Below are 14816 nucleotides of genomic sequence, written 5' to 3'. Positions count from 1 at the left end.
CATTGTTGCTGAATAGAACAATGTTATCGGCAAACCGAAGGTTGCCGAGATATTCACCGTCGATCTTTACTCCTGAGCCTTCCTAGTTAAACAGCTTGGAATACTTCCAAGCACGCAGTGAATAGCATTGGGGAGATTGTGTCGCCCTGTCTGACCCCTTTTTTCATAGGTATCTTCCTACATTTTTTGTGCAGAATTAAGGTAGCTGTGGAACCTCTGCAGATATTTTCCAAGGTATTTACGTAAGCGGTCTGTACTCCTTGATTACGTAAAGCCACTATGACTGTTGGTATCTCTGCTGAATCAAATGCCTTTTCGTAATCTATGAAAGCCATATAGAGAGGCTTATTATACTCTGTGGATTTCTCGATAACCTGATTAATGACATGGATGTGAACCATTGTAGAGAATCCCTTCCTGAAGCCCGCCTGTTCCCTTGTTTGACTAAAGTCCAGTGTTGCCCCTTATTCTATTGGAGATTAGTTTGGTAAATATTTTATATACTAGTGGGAGTAAGCTAATGGGCCTAGAATTTTTCAATTCTTTAGCATCTCCCTTTTGGTGGATTAGTATAATGTTTGCATTCTTAGTTTTCTGGGACCCTTGCAGTTGACGGACACTTTGTATAAAGGGCTGCCAGTTTTCCAAGCATTACGTCTCCTCCATCTTTGATTAAACCGAATGTTATTTCATCTTCTCCTGCCGCTCTTCCTTGTTTCATGTCTTGCAAGGCCCTTCTGACCTCATCGCTAGTTATAGGAGGAGTTTCTGTATGCTGTTCATTACTGTTTCTAATTGAGGTATCCTGACTCCTCTGGGTACTGTACAGGTCAGTATAGAATTCTTCCACTGCTTTTACTATATCTTCAAGATTGATGATGATATTACCCTGCTTATCTTTTAGTGCATACATCTTGGTGTGTCCTATGCAACAGTGTGTCCTATGGGTAGCAACAGATGAAAACTGATGTCAAAAACTACACCAGGAAGGCTGGTTTTCAGAGAAATCATGAGTGCCTGCGAGGAGTCATCCGTCCTAGATGAACCATCAGACTCAGTAGCGTGACCTCAGGTTGGGAAGGCATTCGGAGCAGAGAGCTTTTCTGGGCCCTGGGCCATTTAGGTTTAGCTGGGTACGAAGTGTTTCACGACACTGCCTGAGAAATCATTCACCGGGCAAGTAACCTGTCAACGGATTAGCGACCCCCCGAACAACCCACAGCCCAGCAGGCTGAAGACGAGGCAGTCGTCTCCTGGCACAGCCACACGAAAGACAGAATGGTTACGTATTGTTAGATACGGGTCCGTTTCCTGGGCCTCCTTCGAGTTCATCAGACCACATCGAATCGCGTCACAGCTAATTAAGGAGCGCAGAAGCACATCTACCCCGTTGCCGAGGCACGGCACATGCAAACGAGTTGGCGTCCCCCACCTCGTGCACCGCAGGTGGAGCTATTCACTGCTTGACTCTTCCCGAAAGTGTAGCGAGAGCCTGGCACTGTTCCAGGTAACGTGGGTCCTGAGGCAAGACGGCTGTAATGCACCGTGAAGCCCTGGCAGCAATCCCCCCATCCACCATTGTGAAGGTAGTTGCAGACCAGGAAGGCAATACCGCAGACAAATAATCCCTCGGACAATTGGAGCCAAAGGAGTGACCCACTGAGCCGAATGTGACATACACTCGCACGGGCGCCTATCATTGGCCGAAAATGACCGACACTTGAGCGGGCTCGCCGACTGGCCGAACGTGACGTGACTTCGAGACACCAAAGGGGTTAAAAGCCAGAGACCGGGAGCAGCAAGAGAGCATTCCTTCATTCATCTCTTTCGAGCTTCTTGCCACGGGCCGCAGCGTCTGAGTTGCTGCCGGCCCGTAATGACTTTATGACTTAATTTCTTTGTACTCTCACTGTAAATAATGTAAATAAACCTCCAGTTTTCATCTCAAAGTCCTCCTCAACCTCGGCCAACTCCTGCACTCAATGGCAAGGTCCAAATATCTGGGGGACAGCAATTGGGATTGTCCTACAGATCCAACAACTGGATGCCAGCGGTGGGATTGTCCCTACAACCACGACCGCCGACTCCAACAGTATGGTGAAATCCTCATGCATTACCGCAAGGCAAGACTGAAGTACCCACCTCCTGACAAGTCACTCAATAAGTCCGAGTCGAAAACATGGCGATTATTAGAGACACGCACTTTGCCCACACCCTTCCTGTACAGTCACATCTACCCAGATGTTAACGTAGCACAATCCAAAGCATGCAGGGCGGCTAAAGCCAAGCTCGACCACATTACCTGGGCATGTCCCGCAGCGACACACACCATTAAACATAGCACCAACCCTACATTTCAAATCACTATGCCCGAGCAGTGGGAGGCTGTGCTGTTCAGTGCATGCCCGGAGAACCAACTCTCGGCAGTCCAGCTGGGTGAAGAAGCCGCTAAAGACTCAATGTCTGGCCATCGCCTGAGGAAGGGGAACTCCGGTGAGGCTCGTCTCTCAGTCTCCGCCCAACCTTGACCCCAGCAAGGACATTTAATAAAGTTTCATTCTCTCTCTCTCCAACTTTGTCACATTTGACACCGGCGTTGTTGACAATGAGCAACTGACGGACGAGGAGGTGATAGCCATGATCGAAACCCGTTCTGAGTTGTCATGAGACAACAACAGCAAGCAAGAAAATGAGCCACATGCAGTCAGGCCAACTTCACAGGAAGTGATTGACCGCATTGAAGAAGTGAAAGAATACTCTCAGCAGCAGCAAGACTGCTGTTCCGTTCAAGTATTGACTGACTGAAATGCAGCGTAAAGTGACTGCATCTTCCCTCAAAGGCGCCACCAATCTCACGTCGCAAAGCTTTTTTTGAGCTAAATGTGAATAAAAAGTTTTTGTTTTTGTTTTTTTTTACTTTAAACATTCGTCACTCACTCTTTGGAACAACGCTGTTAGAGATTTGCGACCAAAATTTCGGAAGTGAGACATTCCAATGCTCCAACCCCTTGTCCTGGTGTATTCCACTGGCAAATTAAAATAAGTGATTATTGCGAGACGTTCGTTGGTACGAATATGTTAGAGCTAATTCAGATTAGTAGCATAGGTAAGAGCAGGGGTGCTATTGGAGATCGTTATTGGAGATTGTTATTCGAAGCACGCATTCAGTTTCACCACGCGCGACTGGCCTAGGGCCAATCGCGCACTCCGAACAACGATCTCCTATCGTGCCCCAGCAGTGTACTGCACACAACTTTTTCTGCCAAGCATATGAAAAGTACACATGCATGTCTTCGTGAATGCTTCTTTTTTTTTTTTATCTGACAATGTTTCGCGGCGTTCCAGCAGTAGTTGAAACATACAGACTGTTTGACAATTTTTTTTTCATTTTGGCAGTGGCATCCAGTTTCGGATACTATTACGATTTAGTATATTATGAACTTCAGATAAAACGACATTTTATGTTGGATTATCATGGTCTGTTATAATAAGAGTTGACTATATACAGGCTGAATATCATGATTGAAGCTAGTCGTAGACACTGGTCACAAAGTCCTGCGGCTGTGCAAGAGTCTCAAACAAAAACAAGTTGGACTGACACACTGCATGGCATCCAAGTAAAAGCAAAGCAGGGAACACTTGTTCAGTTGGCAGGATATCACAAAATGTCCCATGTGTCAATCACTAACTATAATGTGCATCGACATCTAAACATGATAAACAAGCCTCAAGCACAATAAGATTATAGGGTTTTACGTACCAAAACCACAATCCGATTATGAGGCACACCATAGTGAGGGACTCCGTAAATTTGCACCACCTGGGGTTCTTTAACGTGCACCTAAATCTAAGTTCACGGTAGTTTTCATAATTCGCCCCCATCGAAATGCAGCCGCCGTGGCCTCAAACACTGACTTTCGCCCTAGTAAAACAGTAGTCATGAATACTGCTACATTTATTATTGCTAAGCAGCCATTATTTCCCTTCTACTAATGCATTCCTGAACAAACCCTGTCCAGGCATAGCTCCAACTATACCTCTTACACCCTGCAGCAGGAAAACTCTCTACACTAACTACAGCCAAGAGTAGAGACTGCTTTTAAGACAAAATCTGTTAAAACAAATTCTGTGATGAAGTGGAGAGTTCAGGAACTCTTGTTTCCTATACATTCAGTGCACATAACTTGAACTCAACTTCTGCTAAAATGGACATATTAGCAAGATATTCTACATATAGAGTAGAACCTCATTGATACGATCTGTTTTGTACAATTACCCAGCGCCAACATTCACAAACAAAAATGCAAAAAATGACCCATTACAGTTACACTTCTCTTTTACCGGTAAATAGGTTCCCGGAAAATGCAACCTTTCAGCACCAACGTTCAGTACATATATTGTCAAACTGTGATTGCCTGATACATTTTCCAGCTACTAAATGCCGTGTAAACAAGAAAAGGTGTGAGGCACGCGCGATCGAGAGCAGTAGGCAGCCGCAATGGCAGCTTCCCTGCAGTACTCGCCCAACCACGTCAGGTGAAAATGCTGCCACGCACTCGGTTTCCTGTTTTGGTACTAGCAAACCTCCTCAGGGTCGTCGCACTTCTCCCTTCACAGTTATTGCTGCAAACCCATCGCAATGAGAATCTTCACCAGCAACTGTTTCATCACGTATGTAGTATAGGAAGCGTACCGCACACTTTTAATAGGCGATAACCCTAATGCACCGTTGTTCCCTGCTGCAGGTGCCACAAAGTGATTATGTTTTGCTCTGCCTGCATTGCCCGCCAGCTCAATTTCTTTTCAGTTTCCAATCGCTGTCTTAAATGACGAGCATCTTGGGTCACTCGAGCTCTATGAGCTCAACACGTGTCAGCATTTCATGCTGCAACAACTCTCACTCAATGGGCACGCCAAAATCCTGCCAAATGCTCCGCCCAAATAAGCTGCTGACCCAAGTCGAATTCAAGGAGCGCAAACATAAGCTTGCTGAAGCTGCAAAAATGATAATGCACATCTCAGGTAGGTTGGGTCCCACCAGAGCGAGGTGCATCATCATCTCGTGCTGACCCTTCACACTTCGCATTGCATGAATCTGAGTTGAGTCTGTTGAATTTTTTTGTGACTTCGAATCAGACGTTTTCCTGGTTAACGCATTTTTGCTTGCATTTTATTCAAGAACGAATGAATGAAGTTCTATTGTATATTGAAGCTCACAGCACACCAAGTTTATAAGACTAATGTTGCCATGTACAATGCCCAGAAAAAAAATTCACTTGTAAAAAAGAAAATGTAAGGCTTCGGCTATATTACACTACTGTGCTGCTTCAAGAATGTGAAATGCCTCCTGGTCCAATATATGCATTCCACTACAAAGTGTGGATAACGCTATCTTTTAATTGACTGGCTCTGAGCGTGGAATGCTGAACTGGAGATGTTTTCAAAAAACTGAGTTTGTCTTCTTGTAGACCAGGGGTTTCCACAAATGGGATTTCAGTGTTCCACAATTGGGCAAAACGATTACAACCGCAAACCCACCACTACCGCAAGCCTTATCTGCACTTGTGTCTTCGTGGAAAGACCATGGCAGCAGCGGTGTGCAAGGCTCATCACTGTGTAATTCGCGGGTCCATGCTGAATGTGTTTCACTCGTGTTTCAATCGCAGGGTTACACACGAGTGAGAATTTACTCAGATGTTCTGCAAGCTGAAAGCCACTTCCAAATGTGACAGCAGCAGCGTAGATTGACTCATTGTTGACATATGATGAACGATCAAAAACGGTGCACTGGTGGCAGCACGGCACATATTACAGGCTGGTTTGCTTTCACACTGCATCCATTTTTACCTCACCTTGAATAAAAATCACGACAAGCACTTCAACCCAATGCTGTCACTGCTGTCTCACTGCCGGATCGTGATTGTTAGCGACGTGATCAGTATATCAAAAACCATTCCGCAGCCCATGTGACTTCTGACATTTGTGTACAAACAATAAGTCAACTTCTGTGTGCTCGACATGGCCTTGGAGAAACAAACCAGTTAATTCCTGCTTTTCAATATCTCAGGAAACTGTCCGAGACATGCAGAGTTTTCAGATAAGCTTCCGATAGGCATATTTAATATTTTGAATTACTGTATTTACTCGAATCTAGGCCGTCCCCTATTCTAAGCTGACCCCGAAAATCCGAAGCCAGAAAAAAAAAGAACTTACCTCGAATGTAGGCTGAACAACAAAGGGAGAACAGCGTTCACAAAATGAAAACCGCATTTATTCAATATGAGCATTCAGAGCTCATCTTACGTCATCATCGCTATCATTGCTGTCATGGTCTGTTAAATGGCATCCTCATGGCAGCGCACATAAAAAGCATCTCCCGTTGCCCCCCTCCAGCGACTGACGCTTTTCTCACTGATGCCGAAGTACTGCCTGGCTTGAATGTTTCACGGTGCCTCTGCGGCTAGCACAACTTTAGTTTGAAAGCAGCACTATAGTGTCATTGCCTGTTTGGTGCCATTACGATAACACCATGCTGCACGCTGATACGACACAGGTCAAAATGATGACCGTCGCTCACGTACTTCAGTTGGCTACTGGTGCGGCTAGTAGCGGCTATGATACTGACTTGTTTAAATGGCACTAGCTGGTGCATTTTTTTTAAATCCTCAAATCTAAGCCAACCCTAGAGTATATGATTATATATAGTATTATTTGGTATATGATTATTTGAAAAATAAAACAAAAAACTATCGGCCTAGATTTAAATAAATACAGCATCCAATACATCATATTGCAATCCCTTCGAGTCAGACTGATCCAAGAGCGACTGTATCTGCAATATCATTTATGGCATTCTTTTCTCAAACTTGCACATGAAATTCAGTTTCAGGAAGTAAATCTTAAGCCTGATAAAAACAATTAACCTGTGCACACAGCAATGCCTCATATTTTCAGCATAACTTGTTTGGCAATGAATAGATCGAAGACATCATACAGCTGACACATAACTACAAGGTGGTCAGCTTGGCAGAACCCTCCCTAGGAAAATGGTGTACTAAGGAAAAGATTATGTTTCAGCCTTATATAGAAATAAAGATGGTGCTGTATTTTCAAAAAGTACACTGAGCGCTAATGGATTATGCCAACCACAAAAACACTGCCATGTCTTCAGATGGCTGCCAACAACATAAAGTTGGTTTCATCTGTATAGATGGCTTTCTTTTTAACCCTTTCAGGGTCAATGACGTAAATATACGGCCACGCGAACAAGTCCAAAATGGTCGATGCCGTTCATTTACGGCGCCGTCTGTCATGTGCTTTCTGTCATGTGCTGCTACTATGTGGGAATAAGGGGAATTTCTTTCGTGCACCTACCTCGCTCGGTTTTCGTTGCATAGTTTGTTTTAGAGCTAGTTTGCGCTGGTGGGCAGCGGTTTGGGTTTTGTTCCATTGACGATTTTGCCTCCTTGTGCATGCAAAACTGATGGCTATCTCGTTACTAATCGCTCAAAGGGCAACCGCTAGTTTCTCGCTCGTTTAGTGCTCACAGGGGTGCACATAGGAAGGATGCCACTGTGCATGTGTTTCCGTTTCTTTCCTTTTCTTTCTTTTTTTAGGACTCGCAAAAACTAATTGCCTCTGGTTGCTGATAAGATGAAGATTAGTGGAAGTTTGTCACACATTTTTTTTTTTTTTTTTTTTAATGGGCACACAACCACACAGGTTCTTTTAGTGTGCACACCTACGCAGTTCGGTTACGCTATGGACATACATATTAGTGCAAGAGCAAGAACATTTGAGACTTGCGAAATATTCTCGTGTGTGCATTTTCAAAGCCTTAAACTAAGTGTATAACAATGCATCAAATTTTAAATTCTAAGTTTATTTCCTTTTTTATTGTTATTTATGGATGAATACATATAGAGCAAGGCAAAATATGTTTTTCTCACTTGAAGGTCACCCTCGATTACGGTAAATTTTTTCCTTAATAGGTCCCTAAGAAGAATTAGAATCTGCAATAAAAAGAAATCGACCCTGGGCGGTCACATATGGCGAAAAAAATCAACCCTGGAAGAGTTAAATATTGTGCATCATAGTTAGGAACATCCTGGATATGTATTCAACATATAAAATGCGGCAGAATGAGATGATAAAAAACAAACAAAACAGATGGAATTATTCTGAATGAAACAACAAAAATAACAGAAAAAATCAAGTTACTACCTCTTAAGGTCCTGATGGGGTTGCACTCTGGGATCGACCACAGCTTGCACAGCCCACTCCTTCAATGAATAAATACGACATTGTTGTATTGTGGCACAAATAGTCTGTATGGCTACACTAGCAACATTGAAGCCAATTTTCACATCAACCATATAGTGCAGAATATAGGTCGAGGTTCTTTCCTAAAAATATTACTAAAAGTTCACCCCTCAACTTGTATACCTGCCCTTGGCACAACCTGAATAGTCGTCTGGCAACATGTGGGAGCCGCAGACCTTTTGGCATCCGCATCGTTATCACCTCCATGTTGACCGATGCGTCCTACACAGTTGCACCGACACCATTTTTCCTTTTTGTGTAGCAATCGTTCCTGGTGTTGTTAATTTCATGACAACTCACAAAATAAGTACTGGTACTCAACGTCAGTTCACCATGGCGTTTAAAAAGAAAGTGATCGAATATGCTAAGTGGAAGGGAACATGTCCACTTAGCGGCACTTTGCCGTCTTGGAAAAAAACATCCGGTACTGGCGAACGCAGAAAGTCAAGCTGTCTGCCTGCAATGCGCGGAAGACGTCCTTTCGCGGGCGCAGCGCGGTACACCCTGAGCTCGAAGACAAGGTGGCAAATTTCATCCGCAAGCATCATGCCAGATCCTTGGCAGTGACAGCGGAACTCCTCTGCATCAAAGCTATCAAGCTCGCCCATGAATCCGTACTGTCTAAGGAGCAATTCAAGGGTTCCATTTACTGGGTTCGTTGCTTCATGCAACGCAAAGGATTCGCACTTCGTCTGTGCACATCAATCTGCCAGAAGCTGCCAGAAGCATACGAGGACAAGCTGGTCGAATTACAGTGCTATGTTATCTGTCTCCGGCAACAGCATGGCTACGCGCTGGGACAGATTGGCAACGCTGATGAAACGCCAGTGTGGTTCGACATGCCGTCGTCCACCACAGTGTGCGAACGTGGCACAAAGGAAGTCAAGCTTCTTTCAATGGGGAACGAAAATTCGTGTTTCATGGTGCTGCTCGCGTGTACTGCAGACGGCAGAAAGCTGCCTTCATATATAATCTTCAAGAGGAAGATGCTGCCGAAAGAGGCTTTCTCGCGGGACAATGTCATTCGCGTGAACGAAAATGGCTATATGGACGAGGTCATTATGGTCAATTGGATACATACCTCATGCTTGTATTGGACGCTTTTCGCGGGCACTTGACCACAGCTGTAAAGCAGGCGCTCCGCGACGGGAGGACGGAGCTCGCCGTCATTCCGGGAGGCATGAAATCAACACTTCAGCAGCTGGACATCGTGCTCAACAAGCCCTTTAAAGACCTTGTTTGTGAACTGTATAATCAGTGGATGGCCAGTGACAACCTGAAGACCCCAACCGGCCGGCTGCACAGGCCGCTTCTTGCCACTGTGACCACATGGGTGTCGCAGGCTTCGCGCTTGCTGCCTAACGATATGGTGGTGCAGGCATTCAAGAAATGTTGCATTAGCAACTTCTTGGACGGCACCGGGGACGGCAAGTTGTGGCACACAGCCAGTGAGAAGCAGTAGTCTTAGGACGAGAGTTCAGACAGCTCGAACGAATGAGCAGGCGACGAGTCTGGTGGCACCAGTAAATAAAACAAGTTTTCTGCCTTATAATTTTTATGTTCTCTTCTTTGCTTCAAGGTAAGGGGTCGACCTGTATTCTGCCTCAACCTACATTCCGCATTTTACGGTAGCCAGGCTGCATAACAAGTTGCAAATACTAGTTGCAACTTTGAAATAATAAAAAAATGTTAATGCAACCTTAAAGCAATATTTTTTATCAACACAACACACATGCAAAACTTGAAACACTGATGCTGACAATCCACTAATCGCCATTAAAAAAAACAGCATGCCAAGGGTAGCATCATGGTAAACTGATTGTAGCTGCCATGCTTGGCGGAGTGTCAGCAACAGTGGCACGTACTTATACAAATGAAAACACTCACCAGGAAGACGTTGCTAGCATTTGCGAGTTGGGACTAAACTCACAAAAGGAGATTGGGCGTGTATCCCCAATTTGGCTGCAGTTGATATTCAAAGACTGCAGAAAAAAAAGATTGCATAGGAAGTTCAATGCCAGCCAGAAAAGTGCAAAAATGAAAACATGTTAAGTAGTAATTGCTACAAAAATATACTTTCCAGCATGGCATTATAAGACAGGGCAACACAGCTTTCCACTACCATGAACCTAGCTTGAAAATCGACCAGCTCCAATTTATCAGCGTTTTCAATGTACAAGTCACAAAAACCTTAAATCCAGAAAAACAACCCTTAGGGCTGAATTCCAAACAAAAGTAGTACAGTTGACGTTTGTTATTCAATCTCGACAGGACCAACAAAACTGACTGAATTATCAGGCAGGTCGCAAGATACACGAAAAATGCCAAAGCACACCGCTGCTTTATCTGGCAGTGTTTGTCTAACACACCCCCAAATCCAACAGGCACCCACTTTGTGCACAAAGTAGAAAACTAACGTACAGTAGAACCCCGCTGTTACGTTCCTCACTGCTGCATTTTCCCGACTGCTACGTCGTTTTCATCCGGTCCCGGCATAGCTGCCATAGGATCCAATGTACCGTAAAAACCGGAATATAAGTCCAACTTCTTTTCAAAAAACCATTGAGAAAAGTCGACCCTCATCTTATATAATGGACATTGGCGGAAAAACTACGGAACTCTTGCAACAATGGGCGGATAAAGTAAAGAGCCGCCTTCGCCATCGCCATCAGCAGTAGCGTGGCGTGGCGACATTGTGGCACTGCCAATTTGCGTTTACATTGTCACAAAGTTATATTGGTTAAAGGCTGCTTTTTCACATTTTGTTTCAAAATGAGCGGAAGCCGACGGCAATTCACTGCCGCCTTCAAGAAAAAGGCGATTGAGTGTGTGGAAGCCCACGGCAACCTCGCTGCACAGCACGAATTTGGAGTATCCGAAAAGAGCATTCGGTACTGGCGAAGGTAGAAGCAGCAAACCAACAGAAAACGTCATTCTGTGGGCGGACCGCAGAACTGGAAGACAAGGTTGCGGAGTTCGTCCGGGAGCTGTGTGTAAGATCACTGCCTGTGACCGCCGAACGCATACGTTTGAAAGCGGTAGAGGTCGCGCATGCCTCTGGACTGGGCAGCGAGAAAGAAGCACTTGTCATCAGACTCTAGTTCTGGCGACTCTGATCAAAGGCGTTGCTCTGATTTGGAGTAGCGCTTGCGCACTTCGTGCCCTTCTGTGTACTGTGTACCTGTGTACTTCTGTGTACCTTCTGTGTACCTTCTGTGTTGTCGGCACGTTATCATCACGGCACAGAGCGGCGAAATAGCGAAAGTAAGCGCACATGTACACATGCACGTATCTTGTTTGTTTCGCCGCTCAGCGCCGTTAATAAGGTGCTGACAAGCACGCGGGTCGATGGTCACGCGATACTGTTAAAAATTGGCCGGGTGCACATGCGAGCAGCATTTAAATAAATACTGTCACTATTGTACATGAGTCGCATTTGCTTCAAGGTAAGGGTGTCTTTCGGTACTTTTGCCACTGAAAAAGATTTTTTTCATTTTTAGAATTCGCTAGTTGGGGGATCGACCTACATTCCGGTCCGACCTATAGTCCGTTTTTTACGGTATAAGGAACCCCGCTGTTACGTAGCAGCTGTGAAAACGTTCCCGCATGATAAGTCGCAACTTAGCACCCCGAACCCACCTGGGCTAAAGTAGGCAATGCGCTCCAACCGCCATTTTGGCTTCTGACGAGTTTTGGTCGGGCTTGGCCGGGCTTGGCTATGGAACTGGCAGCAAGAAGCTGCACGCCAGTTCGTGAGGGCGCCACTAGGTGGCCATTCGTGAAAAATGCTCTCACTATCACCACTGTGATTACGGTCACCGCATGGTTGTTGGATGGGTCGACTCCTCTTCTATCGTGCTATCATCATTGTGCATTAAGCCTTGTGAACATACAACGACTACGTCGCCGTGGATGCTTCCATCGTCGCGTCAGAGTGTCAGAGCATCACCGAGATCGTTGAGAACTAGGCCGCAAGTGAAGCCATGGACTGCGATGACGACGAGCAGCACGAGCCGCATGATGCCGGGGAGTTGTCAAATCCTAGCTTTGGAGAAGCCGTCGCAGCTCTGGACCTCCTCCGCAGGTACGTCGCACCTCACAGCGATACTGACAGCAACGCGGCCTTCCAGGCTATTGAGAAACGTGTGGCGATTTCTAGCGAGTGAAAGAAACGGCAAGCCACAATTCTGGACTTTTTGAAGTCCTAAGCGCACTCTGTGGAAATAAATTGTCTATAGTTGAAGCTGCACTTTTTTAATTTATTTTCGGAGCTTTCCTCACTGTTGCGTTTTTCCGGCTGTTACGTTTTTTTTTTCCCCCAGTCCAGTGAAAAACGTATAAATGGGGTTCCACTGTACTTTTTACTTTCAGCATGACTTATCACTGCTCTTCTTCCCATGTTGCCAAGCGAAAACTCTTTCCGCATAGTACAGTACACTGTGTTCGCACTACTTTCAACGGGCCTAACCCAGACTGCAAATGTTTCAGATTCGTTCAGTCGTGGCCGAAAATGGACTTGAATGCCGTGATACTTGTCACATCAAACAAAGCTTGCCTGCGGCACCATTGCAATGATTAAAACTAAGTCGATTCCGAGCGGAGTCAATAAAAACCCAACACAATTCGTTACTTTGTACATCTGCCAGCATCGGCAGATCGTGGCAAGGTGAGAAGCTATATTGCTCCTCTGCTGCACCACCTGTGTCGCGTGCGTGCACACCCCGAGGTAGAAAATGGACGCTTCTATCAAGGCATTGGCAAGGAAGAGTTTATTTGGGACTTGTATTGAAAAGCAGAAGCATCGCAACTAGTCTAGCCCGCAACATTTTCTGCCGCCTTGCTGGAGCTGCCTACAGTCTCAGAAAGACAAACCTTACGAAATTGCCTATGGGGACTTCATGCATAATGACAAAGGAGACAACACTTCAGTGACGCATGAAGTAGGCAATTTCATAAGGTTTTTAGACTTGGGATTGTACCATTCTCCACAAAAGGTCTGCTGGAGTTATCAGCAGAGATGCAATAAGCCAGTCCTACCATTTCATTCAGCTCGTTCAAAACTCGTAAAATGCGCAGTTGTAACATGTTTCAATAATTCTCTGGTGAAGTCATGTGACCCCAAAGTGGAAATCAGTTTCAGAGATCAGGCCAATCGCCTGGCAGATTCTGGTTACTCGATGCATATGCTCACCTCGGCTGCGGAGGGCTTGAGCAAGAAGTATAAAAACGCATCGAAGGCAAGCAGTACCACTGCTAGAGCAAAGAAAGTTGCTGTGGTACCATACATTCATTGTATTTCAAATAATCTCAGAAGAATAACGGCAAAGTACGGGGTGGACATGGTTTCTCTGCCCCTGAGCGTCCACAGCACCTATGCAAACAGGTTAATTCAGACAATAACAAAAGGAACACATGTTCTACTCAACATCGCAAACAATTTGTAACTTGGTCTCAGTACGTCGTCAACGCCATTCCGATTTCATGCGGAAGAATGTGTGTTGGTCAAATTGACAGATGCATCAATGAGAGAGAAAAAGAGCACCAACATAACGTCACTAGCGTAATCTCGGGCCATATGGGCATTCATTGTCGAGATTGTTCCTAAAAACCCATGTTTGAAAGTACCGTATTTACACGATTGTAAGTCGACCACTATCTTAAAATTTGAAATTCTGAAGTTGGGGGGTCGACTTACAATCGAAACCAAAACATGTCCCCGCCAAAAAAAGAGAGACCAACGGGAGCTACAACATAGTTACAATTTTATGTTTGCTCTAAGGCCCTACCCGTATCTTTTCGCTATCTCGCGTGTTTGTTCGCTTTTAGGAAGGGTTTTTCAACATTTTTAAGAACTTTACAGTGCACGCAAAAATCATGGGGGGGGGGTGTCGATAGTTGATGGAAGTGCCGCTGTTCCTATTTGCGGCGGCACCCTCAGAACGGCGGCGCTTGCGGGGAGTATCAGTAGTTCATGGAAGAGCAGACACCACTCGCGGGTTTCTCTTTCTCTGCTGAAAGGCATTGGCATTGGTTTGACGCGTTCCACTTGACTGCCGGCTACGTGCTACTTCTATGCTTCCTCAGTCATCATGAGTGCTCCAGGCCCACTAATCGTTCGGCACTCGTTCACAGCAGCGTTCAAGAGGGCTCCCATCCTTTACGCCAAAGAAACAAATCACTGCGCAGCGGTCCGCAATTTCTATGTTTCTGTACAGGTGGTGCGAGAGTAGCAACTGCAACGAAGCGAAATTTTCACTTGTGACGGCAAGTGAAAAATTTCCCACGTGCCAAAGTGTGGACGCTTTCTGGAGCTGTAGGCTAAGCTTGTGGCGTACGTCGCTGAAATGCGTGATCGGTCCCTGCCAGTGAAGTGCGACATGGTCATTTTCATGACCATGACAAGCCCGGACCTTCGCCTTTTATAAATGAAGTCAGTAAAATCGGCAATTCGCTTCGTTATATCGAAATTTCATTGTATTGAAATTTGACCTTTT

General features: G+C 45.3%; 1 protein-coding gene across 13 annotated transcripts in view; it reads right to left on the bottom strand.

Moving 5' to 3' along the window:
* U4-U6-60K (U4-U6 small nuclear riboprotein factor 60K) overlaps window positions 1–14816 on the bottom strand; it is an 89000-nt gene that overhangs the window by 54007 nt on the left and 20177 nt on the right. For all 13 annotated transcript variants that reach the window (XR_012828471.1, XM_075692628.1, XM_075692636.1 and 10 more), the window contains exons 7-8: window positions 10210–10304; window positions 8224–8282 (exon numbers count right to left, since the gene is read on the bottom strand). Coding sequence is in view for 12 of the 13 variants with exons in the window: in XM_075692628.1 (XP_075548743.1) it covers window positions 8224–8282; window positions 10210–10304 (154 nt within the window). In the remaining variant the exon portion in view is untranslated. The remainder of the gene's footprint in view (window positions 1–8223; window positions 8283–10209; window positions 10305–14816) is intronic.

This window comes from Dermacentor variabilis, chromosome 1, assembly GCF_050947875.1.
Source record: "Dermacentor variabilis isolate Ectoservices chromosome 1, ASM5094787v1, whole genome shotgun sequence".
Taxonomy (NCBI): Eukaryota; Metazoa; Arthropoda; class Arachnida; order Ixodida; family Ixodidae; genus Dermacentor; species Dermacentor variabilis.
Note: the sequence above shows the minus strand (reverse complement) of the source record. Positions and strands in the feature narration are given on the sequence as shown.